General features: G+C 44.7%; 3 protein-coding genes and 1 long non-coding RNA gene across 6 annotated transcripts; 1 reads left to right on the forward strand and 3 right to left on the reverse strand.

Annotated features, from left to right (window-relative positions):
- Positions 1 to 25: 25 nt before the first annotated feature.
- On the reverse strand, positions 26 to 6,497 carry cdr2l (cerebellar degeneration-related protein 2-like). Of its 2 annotated transcripts, none has more exons than XM_080487295.1 (5): positions 6,079 to 6,497; positions 2,979 to 3,091; positions 2,519 to 2,667; positions 2,116 to 2,280; positions 26 to 1,684 (listed from the first exon to the last, which is right to left on the reverse strand). In XM_080487295.1, the coding sequence occupies exons 1-5, from the start codon at positions 6,155 to 6,157 to the stop codon at positions 754 to 756; spliced, it is 1,437 nt and encodes a 478-aa protein (XP_080343421.1). In that variant the 5' UTR covers positions 6,158 to 6,497; the 3' UTR covers positions 26 to 753. The 2 variants fall into 2 exon arrangements, with proteins under 2 accessions (XP_080343421.1, XP_080343420.1); XM_080487294.1 differs by having other exon boundaries at positions 6,070 to 6,497.
- A 720-nt stretch (positions 6,498 to 7,217) lies between these two features.
- Positions 7,218 to 19,598, reverse strand: recql5 (RecQ helicase-like 5). Of its 2 annotated transcripts, none has more exons than XM_080488920.1 (19): positions 19,435 to 19,598; positions 19,166 to 19,287; positions 18,026 to 18,547; positions 17,444 to 17,540; positions 17,262 to 17,373; positions 17,027 to 17,189; positions 16,859 to 16,941; positions 12,728 to 12,949; positions 12,531 to 12,633; positions 10,938 to 10,974; positions 10,787 to 10,845; positions 10,590 to 10,660; positions 10,405 to 10,498; positions 10,143 to 10,301; positions 9,158 to 9,798; positions 9,025 to 9,070; positions 8,656 to 8,877; positions 8,511 to 8,583; positions 7,218 to 8,430 (listed from the first exon to the last, which is right to left on the reverse strand). In XM_080488920.1, exons 1-19 carry the CDS (start codon positions 19,529 to 19,531, stop codon positions 8,306 to 8,308), a joined length of 3,048 nt encoding a protein of 1,015 aa, XP_080345046.1. In that variant the 5' UTR covers positions 19,532 to 19,598; the 3' UTR covers positions 7,218 to 8,305. The 2 variants fall into 2 exon arrangements, with proteins under 2 accessions (XP_080345046.1, XP_080345045.1); XM_080488919.1 differs by having other exon boundaries at positions 7,244 to 8,430; positions 9,019 to 9,070.
- LOC308125282 lies at positions 13,502 to 16,988 on the forward strand. Its single transcript, XR_013936365.1, has 4 exons — positions 13,502 to 13,740; positions 13,876 to 14,098; positions 15,295 to 15,524; positions 15,618 to 16,988. It is a non-coding gene; the product is annotated as an uncharacterized lncRNA (long non-coding RNA).
- A 936-nt stretch (positions 19,599 to 20,534) lies between the features above and the next one.
- LOC308124802 (uncharacterized protein) lies at positions 20,535 to 25,494 on the reverse strand. Its single transcript, XM_080488120.1, has 10 exons — positions 25,349 to 25,494; positions 23,624 to 23,699; positions 23,084 to 23,179; positions 22,889 to 22,990; positions 22,640 to 22,774; positions 22,392 to 22,529; positions 22,245 to 22,296; positions 22,130 to 22,156; positions 21,786 to 21,812; positions 20,535 to 21,692 (listed from the first exon to the last, which is right to left on the reverse strand). Exons 2-10 carry the CDS (start codon positions 23,681 to 23,683, stop codon positions 21,136 to 21,138), a joined length of 1,194 nt encoding a protein of 397 aa, XP_080344246.1. The 5' UTR covers positions 23,684 to 23,699; positions 25,349 to 25,494; the 3' UTR covers positions 20,535 to 21,135.
- Between the last annotated feature and the right edge of the window lie 1,631 nt (positions 25,495 to 27,125).

Here is a 27,125-nt window from a genome sequence, read left to right on the forward strand (position 1 = left end):
GACCCTGAAAAAGAAAAACAAGGATGCTGTCAATGCAATTATTTTAATCAACAAACAACATTTAAAATGCCTGCTTACGAGTACAACTTTGACAGTACGTCCACAGCGTCAAGCTGATTATTTTATCCAGTGTGTTCCCATCAAACAAAATCCCTGACACAAAAACATCTGGATCATTTGACCCCTCCCACCCCCTCCCCTTTCCTGTAGCTCGGAATGCATGCTACACTAGAGAGGCCTCACCATCCTGTTCAGGTAAGTTATCATAGCCATGGAAGTAAACAAAGCAAACACACAGAGTACACTTTGGCAGCTGTCTTCAAAGATTTAAGTCATCCAAAGAAATGAAAAAAAAAACTGAACAAAGTAAACATCGCCGTTGTTTCTGTGAGCACACAAAGCTGATTAAAAGCTTGTGTGATGCTTTTAAAGACACATTTTGCATGTTCTGTTATTGAAATCAGAGCCATCTGAAAATTATCCGTTTGATCATAAATAGAAAAACAAAAGCAGTTAAATCACCTCTCCCATCAGTAACCCTCATAAACAGACAGTGCATCACCACAAACACCTTTCATTCCTATTATCGTACAGTTAGGGTCACTTTCATCCCCAGGAGATCGATCTAAATAAAACATTTGGCAGTTTCACATCAATCGGCCTTCCTTTCCCAGAGAGTGAAACAGGCATCCACCATTAAGGTTGAAGGTCGAAGCAGAAGCCCTACAACCAGTGAGGTAAATGACCAGGAGCTCATTTGTGAGACTTCCTGCTCTTCCTGGAGTTCACGTCGCTCTTGGTTTTCTGCAGCCGGGAGAAGATCTCCTTGAACAGCGCTTTGTACTCCGGCGTGTTCTGGCTGAGCCGCTTGTCCACCTGCTCCACCTGCCTGCTGATCCCCTCCAGGGCCTCGGGGGTGGAGGGCGTCTGAGGGGGCGTGGGAGGCGAGGCCGCGGCTCCAGAGGTCGACGGCCCCGCCGAGGCCATGCTGTAGTCCTTCATGGAGGGGTCTCTGGAGACGGGGCGCGACGTCTGCACGCCGGCGTGGCACAGGCTCTCCTCGTGGCGCCGGCACTTCCCCAGCAGCTCCTCGTACTTCTCCAGCAGCGCGTGGTACTGCTCGTCCACCTCCCGCAGGATGGACATGCCCCGCTTGCGCACGCCGTTGGCGTGGAGCGCGTAGCTCCCCTGCCGCCTGCCTGACGCGTCGCGGGCCGAGATGGCGTTCAGCGCGGTGTCGCTGCAGCTTTTCCTCACGGGGACCCCTTGCTGCCCGGCTCCCTCTCCGGCGCCTCCATCGCCGCCCTCCTCCAGCCCCGCGCCGTCCTCCGGGGTGTCCGTCTCGGGGCCGTTGCTGAGCAGCGTCTCCAGGCTGTCCTCCATGTCCCCGATCAGACACATCCTGGATTTCCTGAGCTGCTGCATCTCCTGCAGCTCAGCCTCGAGCTCCTGGACACGCAGCTGGCAGCCCTCGGCGCCTAAAAGCCGCTGCTCCAGGCGCTCGAACTCCTGCAGCACGGTGGCGCACTCCCGCTCGGCGCTCTCCCGCATGGAGCGCTCCGAGGTCATGGCCGAGCGCAGGGAGGAGACGATGTCTCTGAGGCGGTCGTTTTCCTCATCCAGCGGCTCTCTCTCAGCCAGGTCCACACTGCCGGGATTGGCCAGCAGGAAACCATCTTCATATCTGGGAGGGAAAGTTATGACACCACAACATGAGCTGGCTTTAAAAAACTTTACTGCAGAATAATTACTTATGCAAATACTAATTTATAGACAATCACCTCCTCCCTCAATCACACGCATGTCCCCCCTCTCTGCAAAACCATGACCCACCATTCATACTTCTTTCTGACTTTCCAAACAAATTCCTTTAAAGTACTCTTGATATGGGGAATAAATCTATTTCTAATGGATATACTGAATCAATAAACTGGGTTGTTGTACTAATAAGATTTACTTCATGTTATTTATACAAAAGAATGTATTTTAGTCAGAGAACAAGGGTCTATATCCCTTTGCCCCTCCCTGTGGCTCACTATAATCTCCATATTACTCAGAATGAGCCTCGTCCAAATGTCTGAAACGTTTTGACACAAACGAGCGCCGACACACGACCTTGGAGCGGTGCAGAGCTCCTTGAGGCAGGGGAATGAGTGGACGGTCTTGCGGCGCTCCTTCTTCTCCCTGTGGACCCTCAGCTCCTCCAGAGTCCGCAGCTCCTCCACCCGGGCCGTCAGACTGTCCACCTGACCCTGCAGGGTCTCCATAGTGCCGGTCAACCTGTGTGTGCACACACACACACGTTTGGTTTTGGTTTTTACAATATAGAGGTTCTTTGTTCTTGTTCCACAACAAGGAATGTGAAAAGGGCATATTGGGAAAGAACAGAAGCAAAGCTGTTTGTAATCTTCAATCCAGTTACATGACTGTAAACAACCCTAATCCCCCGATGACCATTATGAAAGTGCAGAAGAGAAGTGAAGAACCCATAAAACACCAGGCTCCCTCTCCTGAGTACCTGTCTATCTTCTGCAGTGAGGCCTTGCTCTCCAGCACCAGCTTCTCATTGGTGATTTCCAGCTCCCTGGCGGTGACGTCCAGCTGTTCGTACACTTTAGCGTGCTGCTCGTTCATCTCCCTCAGCATCTCCAGCTGCTTGGAGAGGTACTGCGGGGAAAATGACAAGATTGGCAGCTGCGCGTGAAGCAAAACGCTGGTGGAATTTTTCAAACGAGGGGGAAATTCTAACAAAATCAGGCTGGCTGAAAAACCATCCGTCACCAAACGCCGCTGAATGTTCAGCGATTTAGAGGAACACAAACATCTGCATCGTTTTGACGAACACAAGAACGACTGAATGAGGATTTCAGGACGTTTTTCAGCCTTTATGTGCCACTTCCTTTCCTGGAACGGCTCGAACCATCGACCATAACCATCTCCTCATATCAACAAGCTTGTACAGACGGAGACAAACCGACCTCAATCTCCTGGACTTGCTCCTCATTGTTGATGTACATCTGTTGGAGGGAATCCTCCAGCTCCTTGTTGCGCTCCAGAAGAGTTTTGCCGAGCTCTGCTGCCAGGTGCAGGTCTGACAGGAGCCCAGAGACAAGGACAGACACCGAGGGAAGGAGACGAGAGCAGAAAAAAACAAAACACAGTCATTGTGTCAGATGATTTCTTGTGACACATTCTTTCCTCCCACATGTTTTTACAAGTTTTGCACAGAGCTGTGCCTCCGAGAGAGGACTGGAAACTTGTAAACGTTCCGTTTGACAGGTATTTAATGGCGCGGTTGATGTATTGTAGAATGACGTCATCCACGAGGAGCTTGTTCTCTGAAACATTTACTGTAAACTTACAAAATGAAAATGTCTAGGAAATCACCACAATTGTCTCCAAAGCTATCCTGGGTGAAATGTATTATCATATATCATCATCATCATCATCAGCACGGCTCAGACCTGCTCCACTTGTGTTCTGAGAGCAGCACTCATCACAGCTGAGCTTTGCCTCAGGTAGAAATAGAGAATTTAATCAAACTCAACTAAAAGTATCTGTAAGAGCCTCATGGTCCTGCCCGGGACTCACAAGCATCATATGTAACGTTTCTAATCGTCAACATCATGAATCATACAGCTCAACACATTTTCATCTGCACACCCGCAGCCTCAGCAGCAATAACACATTTCACAGTTGGTGATATTTTCCCCCAACACAGTTTGCCCCATACATTATTCAGCTCCTCTGCTGGGTAAAAAAACGAGCCGGACTGAGGAAGAGGAGGAGAGTCCTGCTGGCCCTGCATACATGGAGCCTATAACAGCACAGTACTGGAGGAGTGACGAGACAGAGACTCATTGACATCCATTACCGGACATGAATGGAGTGTTTTATCACCACAGTGCAGGGTGTGAGCAATGACGGGAACACACACACACACACACACACACACACACACACACACACACACACACACACACACACACACACACACACACACACACACACACACACACACACACACACACACACACACACACACACACACACACACACACACACACACACACACACACACACACACACACACACACACACACACACACACACACACACCATCGTAGGTGTAAGAACTCTAGAAGATGAGATGAGCTGCTGCTTCATCTGCACGTTTCCCTCTTTGCTAAACACACATCAAGTCCTCGGCTGTTCTCTAATGTATTTAACGAGCACCATTACTGCTCGCTGTGCACATCCCTGTTTGCTGCGCTTGCTGCTGAGGGATGCTGGGAAAGGCAGTAAGTCCTCTTCTCAACAAAGCGGATCTGGTAACGAAACAGTCGCCTGAACCACTGCGTGATAACGCGCTGAGTGGGAGCGTGCAAGGAGAGAACATGCCGAGCCTTCGCCCTCGGGTCCAACTAACACAGTGACGTCTCCGTTCCTGCAGTCGACACGTGCCGAGTCCTAGTTATGTAATTTTTGTTATTTTGTGTGAAGAGGCAGTGAGGAAAGAGAGAGAGAGAGAGTCAACAAAGGATGGCATATCAGAAATGGTTCACATGTGTTAATGCTCCCTGCACACACGTGCAACACCGGGATGCTGCTCTGTGATGCGGGTCGACCTCACACTCCTCACAGGGCAGATAAAGCTGCAACACCAACCATGACATCATCACATCATCCCATCTGCCTTCATATGTCGGTGGGATCATAACGAGCACAGGGGGGGTCACTAAAGTTGCGTAACAGCATCAGTTCTGGGTTGGGGGATGTGGATGGAGGATGTTGGTTTGAAGCAGCAATTATGTTTCCAATCCGACCCCCTAAAACCTAAAAACCTCTGATCCCGACTCAGGAGGCCTCGTCTGGGGCTCCCTAATCAGATCAGCCAGGGGTTTAACGACCTCGGCCTCGAGGCCGAGATGAAATACTGACGGCATACACACACACACACACACACACACACACACACACACACACACACACACACACACACACACACACACACACACACACACACACACACACACACACACACACACACACACACACACACACACACACACACACACACTCGGCCTCTCCCTCGTCTGTGTGACCATGTCCGGTGCGATGATGAGGCACAAAAGCCGCTTTAGCTGTGTGGGTCAGCAGGTAATCGGGAGACGGGGTGACGCCGAGGACGGCGGCGTACGAGGACACGCTCGCCAGAGCACTCGGCTCCGCTTTGAGATGCACAGTCGATGGAAAGTGCATCCATTTAGGTCATTACCGAGGAGGCTGAACACATTAGTGAAGAGGTGACACAGCACTCAACATTTTAATACGTAGACATTACGCTGCCAAGAGGTCTCTGCTCTTGGTAACCTTTGAAAGACGCAAACATCCTAAATAATACAACCCCCTCCCAAAAGATGATGACTAGTGAGGTTGATTGATATCAGTTAAACGTTATCTATCAAAATATAATTTGTGATAAAGGGAGAGAAAAATAACAATTTCTGTTTGAGGTGTACTTTTACAAATAATGATCTATTTGGAGGCAACCAGTAACTTCTGCTCTCTCCAACAGAACACACAAGAATAACCCTCTTGTAGTGAGACTTAAAACTCCTGGCTGAAACACACAATTTAACTTGGATTTTTCTTGGGGGTTTTTTTGTGCTTCTAAAGTACAAAAGCATTTATCAACACGATATAGTGAAGTCAGGCTCCATCGGATCAATGGACAGCATGAATGCATGGAAACACACTTCAGTCAGTCTTTTGCGACATGTACAGTATATTGACGATGACAATAGACAAGTGATATTAAAAATATTATATTATATTCCATATTCTAATGCACCATATGCAACAGAGGCAAGACAGAGGAGGAAGACGAAGATGTGATCCTGTGAGGAGGAGGAACAGTGACTCAGTCAGACAGCCGGATTATTCTGGGAAACATCCATGACAAGATGGAAATGATTGCTAGAGGAAGACAGTGCAACCACCTCCCTGCTCCCCATCATCCACCCCCTCCTGCACGTCTCCCTGGACCAGGCATTGTTCCATCCTCACCGGCCTCACCTTGCTCCAGGTCCCGCTGGTCGTACCACGGCTCCTCTTCCTCCGTCACAAACTCCTCCATCCTTCCTGCACGAAGCATCTATGCTGCTCAACTTCTTCTTCCCTTCCTCCTCCTCCTCTTCTGCTTCTCCTCCTTCCTCCGCCGAAGATGTGATCGTGCAGGAATATACCGACGTCTCGCCCGGAAGTGACAAACAAACGGCGGTGGATGGAACCCTTTGATACGGATGATGCAGAGAGGAGGGAAGAGAAGAGGAGGGGAGAGGAGAGTCCTCCGGGCCAGAGCTGCAGCTGTGGGAGGGAAGGACCGCAGCGTGTCCCTCGCCTCTCATCTGTCTCAGCTCGGCCGTGGACTGAGACGCAGAACCGGACGGCGGCTCGTCTCCAGCCCACAGCGAAGTGCTGCTGCTGCTGCGTTCAAATGCCGTGGGAAAAACAGGACACCAAGTCACATGCGCGTTTGTTGCTGTGCGGCCCCTAGAAATAATCTCCTTTCCAAATCATAAATTTCACGGCTTTGCGTTTAGAGATGGAAGATAAACACTAATCACAAAGGTACTAGGTGGGGAAAAATATTAAGTCCCGAATTTTTTTTTTTAAATAACTTGTTTTAAATAACTAAGTTTTAAATATATTGACACACATCACTGACTGTAGACTTGCTGAACTTATATTAATATATTAAATTTGAATAACATTGTTCGCACATTAACAGTTTCTCAAACCTTTACAGCTCAACTTTGTCTTTAAGGAAACAATGCAGTTTCTTTGTATCTATAGGCAGCATTCCTCTAATGGAGACAAACTTGAGAAACTAACAAAAGCCCCAATAGTTTATATAAAAGAAACATTTTAATACAATGTGATTCTGTGGAAAACGACATGGTTGGATATTTGCTGTATAATCTTCACGATGATTTCTTTTGGGGTTTTTTCCCTTGTGTTGAATGATCCAAATTTTGTTCTGCATTCTGGAACTGGTTGACAGAGTGGTGCATTTTACAAGACGCTCCTGAAGGGAGCACGGGTGGAGGTGACGTCACCGTTAACTTGACAAGGTCCCCAGCAGCGACATCTCCCCCGATGACCCCCCCCCCCCAATTAGGTGATAAGTCAATGGAAACGGCAGCGATTAATTCATAAAAACACAATCAGAAATGCTCGTCACGTTTCTCTTCGGCTTTATTGTGAACGTTTCAGAGCTGTGGCTGTCCGAGGCTCTGCACAGTCAGGACTTTGTGTCCCCCGGTGTTTCAAGTACTCCTCAGTGTCCCATTGACAGTGTGGACACAGAAACCTCCACAGTCCCTCCAGGCACTAACACAGAGAGTCGTCCCATCGCTGGAAACCACGTCACGACCAAGAAAACAGCTCAAACAAAAATAAAACCGACACCAGGGGACGAGAACTGAAAATGGCTCGCTTTAAATACAAAAGTAAACAACCTGGAAATGAACATACTAAACATCAATATCTTTTGTCCATGCTAAAGCATTTCTGTCTGTGGTTCCCACAGGATAAATGACTGTGGCTCCATCGTCTAGTCAAATTAGGTCTCCGGTCCTTTGGTTCACAAAGAAATAGCAGCACATTTTTAAGGAGAATCAAATTGAGTGAAACCTTATTCAGATAGATTTGATGACCCTCTTAAGCAACGCCACAATATGCGGGCTGTGAAGGAGGCGTTTTAAATGTTGTGACGGTGATTTCTCTGCTGTAGGAAGTCAGGAAGTCTGCCGACGTGCGTCTCACAGCACCTCTGGGACAGATCCAGACGTCACAGTGCTTCCCGCTGCAGCTTTTGCTTCCATGCACTCAGGCTCAGCGTGAAAATCAAGTTACAGATCATTCAAACATGGTTTTACAGCAAGTGCAGACTGAGGAGGAAATATTCCATCCCGTCTCTTATCCCCTTTTTGCAGTTGAATCAAAGTCAGAATGCTTCACAGATGGCCATTGAACTGAGTGTTTTGGTCGTCAACAGTACAGAATTTATACCAAAGAAGCTAAAACAGTCGTCAGATAAGTGCAATATTCCGTTTCTATTCTCACAAGCTCTAAAAGTTCCCATTTTATTGCTTCATCAGCAGATAGCTGGAAAAAACGAAGCCGAATTCAAGCAGCAGAACTGGTCAGCGGGCATCTGTGTTCTGTGGGATAAGAGGAGCTTAGGCACTGGCACAAGGGGGCGGAGCCGGACCCTGAGAGAGGCTGACCTGCCGTCCCGTCACTGACTGTTCTCCGAGGCGGTGCGGCTGGGCGGTCGTTCCAGGTGCTTCCAGTCGGCTTCGTTCTCGCAGCGCTGGACTCTGCTGAAGAACTTCTTGATGAGCGCTTTGGCTTCGGCTTTAACTGTGGACGCAGAGAGGAGCGCCTGAGAGGAAGCGTTTGCAAGACAAGTGGAATTCATGTGTTTGCCGTCACATCCTCACCTTGACCTTTTCCCCTGCTCCGCCCCTCGGCGAGGAGGTGTGACAAGAAGCGAGCGAAGGACTTGAACAGCTCCTGCGAAGGAGGAGGATTCATCAGTGAACAGCTCTATGGTGTCTGATATTGTGCACACAGAATACTACACACCTTTGTGGCGAACTTTCCCTGAGAGTAAAACGGATCCAGGTAGCGAACAACGATATCGGCGGCTTCTTTCAGTGTCACGGCCTTCGGGGGCTCGTTGGCCGGGTGCAGTGCCCTCTCCTCCACCTTGGGGTTGAAGGTGACCCTTTTGATGCTCCTACTGGGGGGGCGGCTTCTCTTCGCTGGAGGAGACGCCTCCCCGGTGGCTTTTAGATCCTCACTCATCTGGAAACACGGTAATAAAGAGATTGGAGCGTGCAGGAAGGCGACGTTTATGTTCTATGTTGTGCTATTCATATACGCAACGAAACAGAACTTGAAAGTGACCGATCATAAAGAGTGAACGGAGTTTGACAGAGAGCAGACCTTCACCTCTTTTGCTGCCGTCAGATTAGCTGCTACTTCGGGTTCGTTTTGTCTGCGCGAGATTAAAGTGTAGTTAGAGCTGATGGACATGTTTTTTCAAACAAATGTCTGATCAAGCGAGACAAAGAGGATGCATTACTCTGTTGATGATGCCGTCTCCTGGTGAGAAGTGTCCTGGATGACCTCTTCAGCCTTCTTGTCGAGAGGTTTGTCCTCTTCGTCATCACATATAACTATAACCTCACGTTTACTTTCTACGTGGATCACATCCTCAGTCTCTGATTCCACAGGGCTGTCCTCTATTACATGCACTGCAGCTGGTGAACGTTGTTCCTGTCTGATGTTTTCTAGTTGATCCACGGAGGGACAGTAAAATGATGTAGCACCGGGTTCCTCCGGCGTCTCCTCCACCTGGCTCTGATCTGTTGTTTGTTTCTTTGCAAAGTACTGGGAAATGCTCCGAGAGCTCTTCGCAGCCTCTGCCAGCTTCTGCTGCTTCTTGCTCAAGGCTCTGCCTCCCTTCGCGGGGCTGCTCAGGGAGGCACTGACAGCACTGGCTCCGGCTCTGATGGAGGAAGAGACGAGTGCTTCTGTGTCTGTGCTTGAGTCTTCCATTCGCTCCCCATTTTCTGTCTTAAAAGTCGCCTCTCCGGAGCCGTCGTTCAGAAACCCACCACATTCTACCTTGTCCGATGCAGTATCTAATTTCAGAAGCTCCCTTGCGGTGACGAAGGGGTTGGAGAAGCCTCTTTGGCCTGCTCCCACTCTCTTGCGCTTCATCTGGAGGAAAATGAAAGAAAGAAAAGCAGTTGTGATCCCAAAGGAAATAGTTTATTTGCTTCACCTTACCTTTAATCACTGTTAAAGTAAATAAATATCAGTTTTACCATTTTGGATAGTGTTTACTCCCTTCTTATATGTTGGCACGTTTTTACAATATATATAATGATTCAATACCTTTGATGGTAAACCTAACTAAACCTTCATTTATTCAACTGAAAAATATGATTTCTGTAATTACACTCACGGCCACAGAGACTGCTATGGTCGCTTTTCAACAAACACTGCATATTGTTGCTTTCAGAGCAAGTAGGAGAAGCGAGTGAGTAATTAAGCAACTTTACTGAGTAGATCTCAGATGCAGAAGTGAATCCATGCAGGTCGTCAGAGTTTGAGGAAGAAGAGGAGGGTGTTTCTTCTCTCTGCTTCGTCTCAGTCTCGCTGTTGGCGCCTTCTTTGTCTCTTCCCAGTGAGGCTGGTGCTGCGTTCTTCATGTCCGATACCTCCAGGGTCACACACACACACACAGGTGAAGCATAAACACCCCCGGCGTTGTTGTATACTCTCGACAAGACTGGGAAGAGCTGACAAAAAGTCTGCGGTTACCTTTTTCAGGACAGCAGCTTTGTATAAGTTGGCCGATTTGCTGTTTTTGAAGACTTTGTGTTCAATATCCACCGCCAACGACAAATTATCAACGCTGGGAGACAACAGATGGAGGAGAGAAGAAGAACAGCCACAATGAGAAATAGAATCCAGTGATTTAAATATGGCTCTTTGAAATGTCTCACCTGGATGCATGTTCTGCCCCCTGCTGGCCATATAGTGCCTCCTGCAGGAGGGTGAGACAGTGCTCTCTGGCCTGAAACAAACAATTCAGTAACAATTACACCCCACACCCAAAAAAAAAGAATAAAGTCCTGTGTTCACAACACTGGAAAAAAAGTATAACAAAATGTATCAGTGGTTAAGGTTTGTAGTGCTGTACCTTGACGGTGAGCCTGGGGATCCTCTGGCTGCTGGCCTCCAGGAGCAGGCAGTCAGTATCTAGCATGTCAAAACAAACTGGTTACACGACCGTATTTATCATTCTGGACACTGGTTTATCTTTTTTTTTTTTTCTTTCTTGCCGACATTACCTGGAGGAATGAAATCTTGCTCGTGACTGTTGTTGACCTGAAGAGACCAGAGGACACATTTAAAAAAAACAAAAAAAAAACAAGATAACTGTAGAAACCTAAATGGATCGTTTGGGTGGTGTGAGGAGTTCACAGCAGAGCACTGGCTGAAAGTCATTTTGCTTAATTGATTGAGAGTGTGGGAGAGTCAGCACATGCAGAGAGCACAGCCAGTTTTTTTCTTTTTTTACCTCTCTCTCTTTTGTTGGAAGCTATTTTCATTCTGAACTACCTTCTTAGCGTTTTGTAAATAAAGGGTCAAACTGTTAGAGATGTTCGGTGGATTTAACAAGGAGAGAGCGACTGGAGCGTCAAGTGGTGGCTGTTGTTCTTCTTGATCTACCATCTTCACCTCCTCCCTCACTGATCTGAGTATTGATCACAGCATCTAACAACAATCTTCAGTCCACAACATCGGATCGGCAAATCAGCTGATTATTGTAAAACAGACAATTTTATGCTTACATAAAATCCTTAATGTGAATTACATCTTCTAAACTCGTTTGCTTTTGCAAAGAAACTCCTTTGAGGGACAGAAAGGTATTGTGCAGACGAAATCTCGAGTGTGGAAATAGATGTAACGATGCTCTGCAAATCTGAGAAAAAGATACATACCAGTGTGTAATGAGTGTTTTACATGTGGATTCAGATTGCGCCCGAGCCGATTCAAGAGATTCTTGTTTCACGTCACGACTCATGCAGACATCGTGCACATCTGTACATCCAACCTATCAGTGTATTTTGGGTTTGAAGAATTCTCTTAATTAAAAGATGGGAGCCCAGCCACCCCGTTGCTAACAAGATCTCCTCGTCTGAACACATTCCAAGCACACATACCTCCTAAATAAGAGCCCCCTCAGCTCCATTTTCTTTTTTTTACTTGTAATAGTTATTTTTAATTAGTTTTATGATTATTTATCAGTGCTTGTTTCATGTTCCTGTTCAGTCCCCAACAGTTGTTGAAATTCCTTTTTCTTTTTTAATGTTTTGTTGTTTGGCTATGTTGTATCTGAACCCATTGAGGAATGATTTCGCTCACATGTTGTGCCAGCTCCGCTGAACATGTGGGAGTGATCTGAAAGAAGCATTTGGAGGGGCCCCGTCAGCCTCCGCTGCCCACAGCTGGCATACAGATGTGGACAAACACCATGTGAGGGTGTTTTGGTACTTTCTGCTTTATATGGAAACAGGTTTGTGTCTTGTCACTTTTTCCTTTAAGTATTTCTTGCTTGCAAAAACGCGTTCAACATATTTGAACATGTGCACTGTGACACTGAATAAAATGGTCTAAAGAGTCATAATATGGTCATTTTTAATAACACAACTAAAAAGAAAAAAATTGCATTGCGTAACATCATTTTTTTTTCTTTCTGTTTTAAATCAAGTGCGTCAGATTCACACTTCAAACTAAGTTTATTAAATATTAACGGACACAAAGAGAATTTTCCGGACTTTAAAATACAGAATTACAAGCGTAGTCATGAGTTCCCAATAAACCTTTAACCTGAAAGCCACAATAACAAAGTAGTTCATGTGCGGACTATCTTGAGTCACCTTGCGCAGGTTCATCTGCTTCTTAAAAAGATCCGAAAACTCTTTTTTCCTCTTGATTCCGTCGTCGTCGTCGTCACCGCTGCCGCCCTCGCCGTCATCAAACCTGCAATGGGTGGCTGTGTTATCTACAGTTTCTTGACGTGAGCGAGGCTGTGTAATCTAAGTGAGGTTCGGTAACGTTTCAGACAGTGTGCTACCGTTCGAAGCCGTAACCCTTCCTCCCTCCTTCGTAGAGGCCCGGCTGGAACCCGAAAGGTCCGGTGGGCGTGCTGCTCTGAGCCGTGTTGGCCCTGCTGCTGATGGCCGCTGCTCTTGCTACCTGGGCCCGCACCACTTTGGGGTTTGAGCAGTAATCGCAGGCCTTCGCACAGTTCGGCGTCTTGTCCCCAAAGGACTTGGAGATGGTGGCATGGCGGCAGCTGATGGGATGAGAAAGAAAAAAGAAAAAAGAAAAAAAAAGAAAGCTGCATTTATTTAAACAACTCTCACTCTCTGGAATCGGATTGAAATCCATGTTTTGAGTGCAAAGGACAAAATACTCTACGCATCTCCATCATCCACAAACGATTCGGTGCATCATTGATCTATTCGCTGTTGTGTAACTATCGCACACTGCCGCGATCAATACTCATGTTATGAAATCAGCCACCGATCTGTGTGTTCATGAACAAAAGTACATCACTGGCTTCAATTAATGTGATTTTATCAAACAAATATGGGATTACACCTTAAATACTCTGTCTTGTAGTGGTCCTTCTTTACAGATTCATGGAGAATCTCTTCATTAAATAAAAAGCTGCCATCCTCCACAGTGTGTTACCGCCTTTACAGCTTTATTTGTGCCATTTCCATTTGTTCAATAAAAAAAGGCCTCTTATCTTGGATCAGATCCAGTATTATATAACTGCCAATATTCACACAGCCACACTCGTGCGACACATGTAGAGCCTGTCTGGGAAGCCGCCTATAACACACCAACTACCTCTCTGGAAGTGGAAACGGCGCTACCTCCTCGCTAATGAAACACAGAGGTAGTGTTTCACCGAGGGAGGTGGAGAAAAGACGGAGAGGCAAAACAAATACACTCTGTGAAGGCAACAGTCACTCCCAGCCGGGCAGGACCGTCGGGGAGAAACAAGCCTTTGTGGCACGCAGCCACTCAACTCACTGTGAGTGGGAAAGAAAGAGCAAACCTGAGACCACAGCTCAGGTGAGATTAAAAGAGGACAGAAAATGGGAGAGTGGCATTTCTTTTTGAGCGTCCTTCACTTTTCCTGAAGTCCACGTGCGGTCTGTCATCTGTATTTATGGAATTATCCCTGCCGGCCTAATCTCGACCTGACAGCTAATCTCAAGCAGTGTCTGAGCCCTCCTCCGCCGGATGACGTTCTGCACGACCCGACAACAAAACCGACGCTCTGCCAACGGCACCCAGCAAAGCAACTTCTCCAGGGGAAGAAATGCCAAGTTCATCGCCGTCTCCTCCTCCTCATCAACTGGGTTTTTGCAGATTCTGACAGATAGTCTGGGCTTGGCTGAGGTTGAGAAAACAACAAAACCTCTCACAGGTAAGCCACGTTCACTGTGGTTGAGTTCAAGCGCAGCAAAAGAAAAACAAGAGAGATTCTCCCAGCGGAGGAATCTCAGGAATGTGTGTTATAGACTTGTTAGGTGCACACGTACACGAGTCAGCTTTAAAATAACCAGGCAGGGTAAGTCATTAGTATATGATTAAACACAATATTAACACTTTCTTTGCGCCTACATGCCACAGTGTGATTACTATATACAGCGTCTCTGTTGTAAAATCTGGTTTGTAATATGCAGTTCAGAATTAAAATTGTTTTCCAGAAGTGCTGATTCAGTGTTGCAGACTTTTGTTCACAAGCAAAAAAGTTACACAACTTGTGTTATTAGAAAATAATGGAGACAATTACATGTACTTGTAATGTGCTGACAAATGCAGCAAACTGCAATAACTAGAGTTTTCATGTCAACCTCACATACAGTCCTCATGATAGAAACATAAATATGTGATACTGCGTTATTTCTATTTGAATTTTGTTGCATCTAAAAACGAAAATAAACCTTTAAACAGTCCTCTGGACCCGTGTGTAAAACAGACCCAGGACAGAAAATGTGATCATTGTGGGGATGAAAATCCTCTTTTGGGAGTCACTTCAGATTTCTTTAAAGCTCATGTTTTAAGGCGTTATGCTAAGCTCGCTGATCTTTAGCTTGTAAATCAAGTCTGACAGACGTATCACTAGTTTACATCCAGCTTATAACAACAAACACGTTCTCTGCGGGCAATTCAGAGTCATACATGTTTTTGGACTGTCGGAAGAAAACAAAAAAAACAAACTAAAATCTACTAAACTAGAAAGTACTTTTTCTTTTTTCAGAAGCAATATGAAGGATATCTTTTGACAACATCTAAAACTAAGCCATAAGCTGTCACGCCCATTTCAGCGACACAAGCACAAGTGAATCACGCAGGACTTGAAACGTCCCTTCAACCTGTCGCACATGTTACACTGTTCACACGAAGAGCAGCAGGAAACGCCGAGTGGAGTTAGTTTGGCAGAAGGTTTCCCTGTTAGTTTGCATAAACACGCTGGGAAACATAACCACTATTAGACACCTTCGTTGTCTCTCAACCCACAGTTTGAGAAACCCTTAAGCTTCACTGTTGTGTGTTCATAGAGAACAAAGTTGAGCGCTTGTGTCAATATGCTGATCTAATCATCCCTCTCTCTGTCAGGCTGTCGGCAACAAGCAGTCGGAGTTACATCCTGATGACTGTACGTGTGGGCAAACAAAGACAAACGAACGCTTAGCTGGAACTGCACCCAACCCATTTCTGCCACTCCACCATGGACGCCAAAGAGGAGACGCTAAACATGCTGAGCAAGATATGGGTCAAGCTGCAAGGTCTCCCAAACGCTCACCCCATAGAGCTGGGAGCCTTCTTCATCCTCTTAACTTTCATCTGTGAGTCTCTGCTCTCTCGTACAACACTTTTCGCACTGTGCTTAGACACCAGCCTGTCATGATGCTGCACTTGTTCCCTTTGCTTTCTTGCAGTGGTCGTCATTCTGATTTCAGTGCTGACCTGCACGAGTTGTTGCTGCTGCTGCGGCTGTCGCAGGAAAAAGCACAAACAAATGAGCATCTGAAGAGATCGGTGCAAGACAGACAGAAGTGACTAAAGGGGAAACCTCAGCACAGATGAGGGCTCAGAGCGAGCCTGAAACAGTAAAGCTTCTTTATCAAAGTCTGACATGCAGATTTAATGTACGTGCCATACGGGGTGCGTTCTAACGCACGCAACACCCGACGGTTGGACAATAACGCAGCTGACAAACACAGAGGGCGATGTCTTGAAGGGCTGCCAAACACACCTGTGAACACAGCGCCAGGCTTTCAGGAGAGTCCACATTCTGTGGAACATCCACGCACACCACAGAACTACAAGAACAGCAGCTCTGTCCTGAGGGCAAGCCCCCAACCAACCCCTGCTGTCTACAATACTGCGGCCAATGTTTGGAATATTAAGAGATGGACAATTAAAAAAGGAAAAGTAAAACAACTCCAGGAGCTGCATGCTGAAAGGAAGCAGGAAGCTTTTGTTATGCTCTCTTCAACCTGGCAATGAGTCATTCTTGGAGAATGAAAAGTGGCGGTCAGACTCAGAGTTAGATAAGATTGTCCTAAGTGGAAAGTTGCATTCTGGCCTCAAGTGTGAAAACAGTGTAAAAGGGAGCAAGTACGCCCTCTGGTGTACGGAAACTGAAAGGGACTAGAATGTTTTTACTTAGTGGAAACAGATCAGTTTAAATGGGCCAAGCATTGTGGTTCTGTATTGACTTTTCTCTGAAATTGTTAAAACAGTACAGCAATTAAGCCACCATATTATAACCACTGCTGGAGGATGTAAATAACACTCATTATCTCTTCATCTTAGTGGTGACCGGGAAATGGACAGCTAAGTCTTATTGATGCGTGTGGTCCCACCTCGCGAATTAAAGGACCTAAAGGAACTACTGCAGGCCTTTTGGTAGCATATAGCACCTTCAGGACTCGAGTGGACACGAGTGCTTCGAGGACTTTTATGATAGAAAAAGAAGGGCCTAAATAATATGAGGCAAGTTTGATTATATGGGTCCAGCTGATCAGTAGCCTACATAATGGAAGCCATGTATATAGCCAAAACCTGTATTTAGTATTTGTTGTTCATTCATTGACAAATGTAAAGTTTTGCTTTGCATGTAATGACATAAAAAAAAAAAAAAAAAAGCATTCCTGTGCAAGTGTGCGTCACTCACCTTTCTTGCTCACAAAATGACACCATGGCTTGGAAGTCAGTGATGGCTGTTTTGTCGGACTCCTTCGCCGAGCCGCGTTTCGCCTGTGGATACATTTCAGGTTTTGAATAAAGCCTTTTTACATGACGGAGCCTTGTTTCATTTGGAGTGACTTATTTCAAATCTGACCTGTTTTCTGGAGATCTCCTGTCGAATGAGGAAAAGAATTTGCTCCTTATCCTTCGCAGAGTAATAGGTACGACAGGAGGAGGGCAGACCATCTCTTCCTGCACGTCCAGACTCCTGGTAGTAGCTGGCCAGAGACTTTGCGAGGTTCCAGTGAGCTACAAATCTGCAAAATCGTAAACCGCCGTCTTAAAACATAAATAATATTCAGTAAGTCATCTCTGGAGTATTTCTTTACCTGACATTGGCCTTATCAATTCCCATCCCAAAGCTGATGGTAGCAACAATAACCAGCACCTTCCCCTGCATCCACTCATTCTGCACCTCTGTGCGATCTCCTGCTTTTAAACCTGCAAGAGCAGAAAAGTCAACCAAAATTCTTGGAATCCCACCCTTCACCTACATCCAAGACCTCCGTACCTGCATGATAAGGCTTGGACAAAACTCCAAGCTTGGTCAGCTGGAAGGCCACTGTTTCACAGCCCTCTCTGGTACGACAATATATGATCCCACATCCCTGTTCACCAGACAGTGGAAAAACAAAGAAATTCAAGGCAGCACACATTTAAAATTACAGTTATCGTCGGATTCATTTTCACAATTCTATTGTGAACATTGCAGAAGAAGCACTTTTATTTTGTTGGTGTCATTGTCAAGAAAAAGTCAGTTGACTCATCTGATAATTATTTGCAACAAACTGCTCCTTCTTATGTATAGAAAACATAATCAATATTACTTCCAATCTTATCTCATCATAAATATGGCCACTATCAAGAAACCACAATGGTGGAATACTTTATATAATCTTTGTTCTAAATTGAATTAACAATGTTTTTCGCTCAAAACCACAATTTTAAAAGGCATTTTTTGATACCAAGAAACAATAAATCATGACACTGGGAGAGCATAAATAAAACTATTGCCCATTCAGATGTTAGTATTTCCAAAAGAAAGGATTTTGAAGGAAAAAAATCATAGAAACACAGAGTCCAGGTCACACACCTGTCCGGTTGACTCGTTGTCCAGTCCCAGTGTTTTCTTTACAAAGGCATGGAGGTGGACGTAGGGGTTTGGCAGCAGCTCCCTGAAGATCACGTCGTAGTGCAGGTTACTGCGGAAGACAGGCGTTGCAAAAGACAGTGGCTGGCGCAGCCGTAGTGATTGAACAATGTCCTCTTGCACATTCTTGGGTGCCGTTGCCGTCAAAGCTAAACAGAGAACTCCCGGTAAGCGAGCCCGCAGCTCGCCCAGTTTGAGATAGTCGGGTCTGAAATCGTGGCCCCACTGAGAGACGCAGTGCGCCTCGTCCACAGCCAGATAGGACAGCAGGCCGCGGGAGGAAAGGTCTGTCAGGCACGGCTGGAATGACGGCGACGCCACCATCTCTGGAGTGATGTAGAGAAGCTTCAGCTTGGGGCTGCTGCTCCCCAGGTCAGCCAGGATCAGACGGCGCTCGCCTGCTGGGAGCTTGGAGTTGATGGAGCAGGCAGGGATGTTCAGACTCCTCAGGCGATCCACTTGGTCCTGGAGAAGAACAGGAACGGGGATTAATAAATACTGATAGTCCAAATATAAAGTGTAAGGGCGACTGAAGAGTTGAGCCAGTGGGTCGAATTAACCAGCTCCCTAATCCAGTTGACAGCATGTAAAATATACATTTTAGTCACAAATTAAGAACATTTCATACGACTCAATCTAACTCAAGCCGCTCAGTAGAACTGCTTTAGCCAGTAGTACATGATTAATACATGTTGAACAAGGTCATACAACCTTTTGTCAAAATCATAGTAAAAAGCATCAGGTCAAGCCAAACCAAAGGTTGAGTTTGGCACTAAAGTTTAAACAGAATACTTGCTAAAGCTGAAAATGGCGTGTATACTGTCATTTTATAAGAAATGTTTAACAGTGGCATTGCTTGGTAGGAGTGCTCAACTCATCCCATCTATGTTTCACTCCGTCTTTGGGACAAATCAAATGATCTGTGTCATTGTTTTATATCAAATATGGTCTAATCCAGATGTACACAACAAAAGGACTGCGAACACTGTCTAACTCAAGAACGTGCTTTATCTAATTCAAGCCCCGGGTGTAAGAAGTGATCGTGTCTCCAGCTTGAAGCGGTGGACCGACACAAAGACTGACCTGGATCAGGGCGATTAGCGGGGATATAACCAGGGTGATGCCCTCGGCCAGCATCGCGGGCAGCTGGTAGCAGAGAGACTTCCCTGCTCCGGTGGGCATGCACACGAACACGTCCCTGTCACCTACAGAGAGAGGACGGTCCCGCCATGTCACACAGTTCACTCAGTTCACTTACACCTTCTGTCAAGTTTTACAGCGGCAGTTAGCAAGCTTAATGTGCCGTTAGCAGCCACACAAACAGCGGATTAACTGACGAGTCACTCATTTACCTCTGACGATAGCCTTGACAACATCTTCCTGTATTTTAGTCTTGAAGCTGTCGAAGCCGAAGTGAGTTTTTAAAGCCTCTTTTAAACTTGTTGTCATTGTTTGACTGACTGTGGAGGAACTCACAGGAGCCAGTCTGGCATTGTCGCACGGTGATGACGTCACGACAGGCAGCGCAAACTGAAAACAAAGCATGCTTCTTAACAAATTAATAAAATTAAAGAGATAAACATTTCATGTTTACAGATGCAGTGTGACATATCAGTGAAGGATATTTTTTGCAGAATGATTGCAATGATGTTGTGTGTGTGTGTGTGTGTGTGTGTGTGTGTGTGTGTGTGTGTGTGTGTGTGTGTGTGTGTGTGTGTGTGTGTGTGTGCGTGTGTGTGTGTGCGTGTGTGTGCGTGTGTGTGGGTGTGTGTGTGTGTGTGTGCGTGGGTGTGCGTGTGTGAACTGATTGGTTCAGAAGGTACACGAATTTCGAAAGATCGCAGATACTTATAATAAAAAGATTGATTTATTTATTCACCTATTTAGCAATAATATTGTTTCTAAGATATGTACCATATAATATATAAATATATATAATAATTAATATTGTGATCCCACAGTGTAGCAGTGGTTAGTGCTGTTGCTTCACAGTGAGACGGTCTAGGTTCAAATGCAGGGCTTTCTGTGTGAAGTTTATATGTTCTCTCCATGTGTGCAGGGTTAGGGTTAGGGTTAGAGTACTCCGGTTAATTGGTGACCCTAAATTGCACCTTGGTGTGAATGTGAGATTGTCTGCATGGCTCCCTGTTTGCCCCATGATATACTGGCAACCAGCCCTGGATGTATCTCCCCTATATTTAGCTTGGATCAGCTCCACAACCCTGAGTATGATTTAGCTGTGTAGAAGGTGAATGGATGAATGGATATGATATTGTAATCAAAATAATTCATCAAACTGCACCGCCTGTATGTTATTAAGTAAATTGCACTGAGATGTAAACATAAACCCATATGGTTGTAATGTCCACATGCTTTTAATTGTAAATGTGTTAACAGAGTAAACACAACTGTTTTAATGTATTATTCTGTGTTTTCTGTTTCTATTTTTTTTGGAGTGTGGAGAGTTTGAGGCCTCAGCTATACCAATCCCTGAAGGATGTTTGATGGTGCGTTTTAGAACTTTGAAATCATCTTTTATGGTTGGCTGAAGATTTTATCACTATAGAACATACACATTCTGTTTCAATTCATAAAGCATCCATACACAGGATTTCAGTTAGTTCTAGCACTGTTCATGTTTTGTGCGATCATCATGTGTTATATTTAAAACACTCCATAATGCTGACACACAGACCAGACGTTAGGACGTTGATTTGGTTTTATTCATTCATCGCAGAAGTGCATTGTTATTGCAGGATTAATATTGCACAGTACATAGCATTATTACTATGGGTATCATTTCAAACATATGAAAATACATTATGTATGAGCAAAGGGTAGCACTATTCTTTGAATACTGAGAAAACGGTTGCAACAATCACATCAAAGCAATAGCAGCAGCAGCATACAGAGTGGTCACAGAGTGGAGCTATTAGACAGCACAATGATGACATTTCACGTCAGGATCTGTGATTTCTCTCAGTGATTCTTGTTTGTTATACTTGGTGATGTTGTCTTACAGGTTTCTTAAGGAAGAGGTGACAGAGGGAAACTTAAACCCAGAGGCAGGGCGAGGGGCAGAGACACTCAGACTTGCTTTCCGGAGAAGTGATAATCAGATCTTTGATGATCTCCACTGTACCAAATAGGGGGAACAGATTCTCATCGAAGCTCTCATTGTAGGTGTAAATGTGGAAATGTCTCTCCACGTCATAGAAGGAAAGCTGGCCATTTTCATAGTCGAGGTAGATGCCCACTTTACTAGGGATCAGGCCAGGTGGCAGGGCGGTAAAGGGCACGGTCAGTGCCTTCAGCTCAGTGCCCCTCTCCAGCCTCAGGGTCAGGTAACCTGTGTCAGTGTTTAGAGACTTGAAGCCTTTCCTCAGAGCTGACTCTTTGGCCACGCCCAGCCGCCAGTCCCGCTCTCCCACCTCCACCTCCCAGTAATGGCGACCGGAGGCAAAACTCTCAACTCCAACAGCACACCACCAGCCATCAAAACGCTGGTGATAATTGGGAATGTCTTTCCTTTCAAAGCCGCAGCGCATCCTCTTCTCATCAGTGATGAGCAGGTCGGGGTTGGCTGTGTCCAGATCCAATGTCACTTCCACTAGAAGGTAAAGTGAAAACATTTCAATTATTAGTTGGTTGGAGTAACAATAATACAAACTATGAAAAATAAAAAAGAGAAACAATATTGTACCTGCAGCATCTGTAATCCAGTCCCAAACTGAAAAAAGAAAAATACAATCAAAATGTTACAGAAAATGCTACATGATAGTGACGCTCCAGTTTTTTGCAGACACGGTACATTGCCTGTTGGCAGTCACTCAATTATATTGCTGACAATAGAAATGACATAAGAGACTATATAAAGAAAAAAATTGGAAATTTAAAAGTAACTAAAAGCCATATAAAACCATGATCTTGCAGAAGTTGCACATTAAAGGGTTGATGTGGTTTACTCGGAGCACTCTGTAATTTCAAAGTTAAAGTTGCCAGTTGAGGAGTGCAATGGGATTTTGAGTGTTGGTGTTGATCACTCACCTGGCTGAGGAACATAGGATATGGCGCCTAAAGGAAATGAATAACAAACAAATGAGGAAGTTACAATGTAAACTCAGCAAGCAAGTTCAGCTCAGTTCTGTTTTGATTTACAAACCAATGTTCTGAGTCCTTTGCTTCCACAGAAGCCACTGCTGAGGTATGGTGTCCTGCAAGAAAAAAACAACATGGCTCACATAATTAACTGCTTGTTTGGGAATAAAGTAAGCTTTGCAGATTATAAAAAAGACACCCCCCCAGCTACCTTATCAGGTTGCTGAAACACTAAAGTCCACATGACCAGCTCCATTGCAGCCAGAAGATTGGGAACGCGACCCCAACGCCAGCTGGACTGCAGATCCCCTAAAACCTTCACCATGGGCTCTCCAGGCCACACACTTTGCTGCAAGACAAGAAGCATGGATGGTAGTGTGCAACAAGAAAGGTAGCATCATTTAATATATAGACTGGTGGTAAAAGGTTATATTGCTTGAATATATTTGCACTTCCCACCTCAGGTTGAGCTCTCACATCCTTCATCCAGTTGAGAAGGACAGTCTTGGCCTGCAGCAGGTCCTGTTCATTGATCATATCTGGCTGTTTGCCTTCATCCTTCTCTGGCCAGCCGTCAGTCTGCATGGGCCTCTTCTGCATACAGAGCCAGGCATACAGCTAGTAAAGATACTGTATCCCTTATGGAGGAACAGGTACATTCTGCCCTCTACTCTCTTCTGGAAATGAAAGGTTGAGACAGTTCAGCACCTTGCTCTCCAACATGGAGGCCCACTGCACGATGAAGGCCTTGCAGAGAGGAGTCGGCCAGTCATCGTCTTGGTTCCAGATGTGCTCCAGCACTGCTGATTTCTGCAAGTGTTCACAGCATAGTTTAATATCATAGCTTTTTTTTTTAGTGTCCCATTCTGACTTGATCAGTAACTGCAATAATATATGTTGTACCTGGCATACACGGTTGAGATTTCTAGCCAGATCCACAATAAAGAGCTGGTCCTCATCCAGTGGCTCTCTCTTCTCCTTTGCTCTGTTGTGTGATTCCTAAGATGGAAACAAAATGTGAGAAACTATTTGGGGAGAGAAAGAGTTCCCAGGGAAAAAAAATAAAACAGGCATTAGTGCTGGTTCACAAGCACTTTAGAGAGTAATAAGGTCGATGTAGAGAGGAGGCGGTCACTTAGCCTGATCAAAATGCACATCGTGGCTCTAATCTTGTCAGCAGAAAAGAAAGACCCCCCCCCCCCCCCCCTCCCTTCCCGAGTCTTTGCCTTGATTCGTCTCATCAGCTTCCTGCTCATGGTGACTCTCTTTTCAAATGAAGCCAGGAAAAGATAAATGTGTGCAGTCATGTGGGACTGAAATGGTATTGTCACGTCAACTATCCCAAAGCAGTGACAGGCCACGTGAAAAACAGGTTTGAACATTAAACACAACATGTTTTTAGTATAAAGATTATATATAAAAAAAAAAAAAAAAAAGACTTACCTTTATCTTGGCTGTCAGGTTTTTGGCAGGCTCCAGTATGAAATGAAAACACTGCATCATCTTGGCTGGTGTGTGCCTGCATCAAAGAAAGACACAATTCAAATTCACTGTTGGAATTACAAAAAAAAAAAAAAAAAAAAAAAAAGCTCAGTACAAATGTGGGAGTGGTATAATATGATGCAACACTTCATTTACTGCCATTTTTTTTTTTTTTGAGCAGCTGTGACACCTTAAAGTTGAAATTGGCATGATCAACATTCAGCTGTCTCATGGTGTACAGGCTGTACACTGCACCACTGCACAGTACAGTGGTGCAGTGGTTCGCAGTCTGACCTCACAGTGAGCAAACACCCAGTTTGATTCTGTGCATAGGGGTTGTCCTTCATGGAGTTTTGATTTTAGAAACATATCGTCACTGTAAGGATGCCTATAAATTGACTAAAGGTGTTTCTATATCTCAGAGCTTATCCTGGAAAAGACTGATGATCTGCAGAGGGTTTACCCTGCCTTTTGCTTCAATTTAACTGGAATTGGCTCCAACCTCCAACAACCCAACGTTGGATCAAAGGGTTATAGGAGACGGATGGTTAGAAGTTAAAAACCACAACCAGGTGGTTAATGTTTAAATTTTTATGAACCTGCTGAATTAATAATTCTTGTGTCTGAGAAGTGATACGGCCTGTTCTTCTAAGGCTTGTCAGTACAGACAGGAGTCCTCTGAATAACAACGTTTTTTTAAGCTGGAAGACATTTAATATTTAATTCAAAAACAGCTTTGTGAATGATTAAAGAGATAAAGGCAAATTAATATTACAGTTCGAACACTACTGCCTGCTAAAAAAAAAAAAGGTGAGTAATGCTTTGGCAGGCACTGGTAAAATACATGAAAATGATGGACAAAGAAAGTATATTGTGTGACAAAGAATGGGAACACCATCAAGTATTTCAGAAGGTCATGGATATGTAGTCATTAACTAGAACATAATCAAGAAAAAAAAGCAGTCTGACAGGTGACTGGCTCTACATGTCTCTCGCTGACATACTGTCATTGGTGAGCCTCCTGTTTTTCTCGTTCAATTCCTCCAACTCATCTTCTGCAGGAAAATGGATGAGCTCAGTCTGTTTGGTTGCCAAATATACTGTGAGATCGATCAGTCTAAACTGAGGTGGATAGGAGTGAAAATACTCCCCATCCAACCCCATGCTATTTTTTCAGAGTATGTGTCTCTCTATATTTTATTTAATGAAGCCATAAAAAGTCCTGGGTAGGCCCAGGCCCAAATCTGATCCACCAAGCTGCAGCACTAAAGATCACCTCTAAATGTATTTAATACACTGTTTTGATGCAATGCTGCGTCAATGAAAAAAATATATCAAATCGCATGACAAGACGCTTGTATTGACTTCATGTCCCTGGGACAGGTGATTAAAGGATTTATCCATGCTGTGGGAAAACATGACCATGCAGATTTGCAGTGTGACAGCGGCTCAGTTGGAGACCAGCTGATGACTGCGCAGGAGGTAAACACACGCTGGACCTGCTGTTTGACTTTGCGGCAGATCTGCAATGATAATTCTCATAGACACCGCAAATCTGCACCTCTACTCTCGTGCATGTGACAGAATCACAAGTTCTTACACAGTTATGCTGTCAATGTCATGAAACGCGTTTCTATAAGTGCGTCTCCGCAGTTCATCATAACGCAATGATTGCATGCAACTTACTTCACTCCTTGGAGGTCTGCGGAGGTCGTCTCGTTCTTCTCTTCTCTTTATTCAAGCGAGTTGTTTCCTGTGCCAAAGTGTTTTGCTGTCTGCTGCAGTGTCTGACCTTGTTTACACAGACTGTTCGGGGAGGATCGGTTTTCTCCGTCAATGACGAAGGCGGAAGTCCTGTGGACACAGAGCGCTGCCATGTTGGTAAGGTCATAATGAAGTTGTTACCTGGGCTGGCTCTAGATGGGAAAGGGGCTTTAGCTAATCCTTCCAATGTGGGACTCCTCAATACAGTATCTGAAGCTGAGAACTATTAAGAATACATATGTAATGTATTCATTTATTTTAATCAAACTTTACTAAGAAGAACGTACAGGTGGATTTATTCAGTGCCAGACTCACTCTATTCAGCCATAAATTGTGATTTGCAAATAGTAAAACACAATGAACGCAAACAGATTATTTGTTCCTGTGACCAATCAGACGGACTGACATTTCTTCAACAGCGAACGGATTTTTAGAGTGGGCAGTGTCCTTTTCCCCTTCAAATTATTAACCTCGGTGAAACAGAATATCTAACTTTGGGTCGCATGGTGCACAGAGAAACAGACAATTGCTTTCATTCATGTTGACACTGACTAATACAAAGGGACCAATTAACCTCAACTGAATACCATGCACAGGGAGAATATGCAAAGTTCACAATCAAAGAGTCTAACCCAGATTTGAACTCTGGACATTATTCTTACATTCAATCTAATTTCAATAGAAACAATTATCCCAATATAATATCTCTTATAGTTTTGAATCCGAAACACCATCATACTATATCTGACCTCATATTCACAGCTGAGCCCAGGCCAGTTCTGTTTTGCATTATTATCACAAATATTAAAAAATGTACATCTCGTTTTTGTCATTATTTCAAAAAAGACAATGACTATGATTGGACTGTTGCTGCAGCACCTGAGCCATTCAAAAATGAAAAGAATAAATATGTGGGGAAAAGTATGCTTGTGTTTTTTTGTGCAGTCATATTTACTTTTAAAGTGCGCAAACCAATGTTTTGACTGGTTAATAATTATCCTATTTACAGCCAAGAAAATGGGAAAAGTGCTTTTGGTAGTAGATTCAATAAAGATTTTTCCATAGGAAACAAAGTACAATCATTTTGCACAGGACTGATCCAGCCTGCAGGCTCTGAAGACCATATCATATCCTACAACCCCAAAACATGATTACAGAATCTGCAGGTAGGGTGTCAGAAAGGGTCCTCAAAAAAATGTTTAGGAAAAGAGGCGAGCCAGGGAAAATAAAAATGTTGTTCAAAAAGTAATTATCACGATGAAATTATGGTTTCCCAATGGAGATGGATCCTAGAACAACTGTGGTCAACTTGTTATGGTTTAGGGCTGTTCGATTGCCTCAGAAAGTGGCCAGTGTGCAGGCATTAAGTTGGCCATGAAATCTGCAGCATATGAAAGGCAGCTAGAAGTTAACCTAAGGACATGTGTTTGAATGTAGTTGAACCAGAAGTTGATCTTTCACCAACATACTGATCCCACAGGGCAATCAACAAGTCAACAAAATGGACAGAATGATCAAAAAAGAAGAAATAGGTAAAATTATCTTCTATATATCTCATATACACAACTTTCACTCATCAACACAAATTCAAATGGGAAGAAATGCTAGTACACTTGTTGTTTTTTGGAAGCTAGAAATATTCCTTATTCTCACACACGATTGTGTGTCTGCTTAGTAATGCTAAAATGTACTCATGTGA

Source organism: Lipophrys pholis (genome assembly GCF_963383615.2).
Source record: "Lipophrys pholis genome assembly, chromosome: 19".
NCBI classification, from domain to species: domain Eukaryota; kingdom Metazoa; phylum Chordata; class Actinopteri; order Blenniiformes; family Blenniidae; genus Lipophrys; species Lipophrys pholis.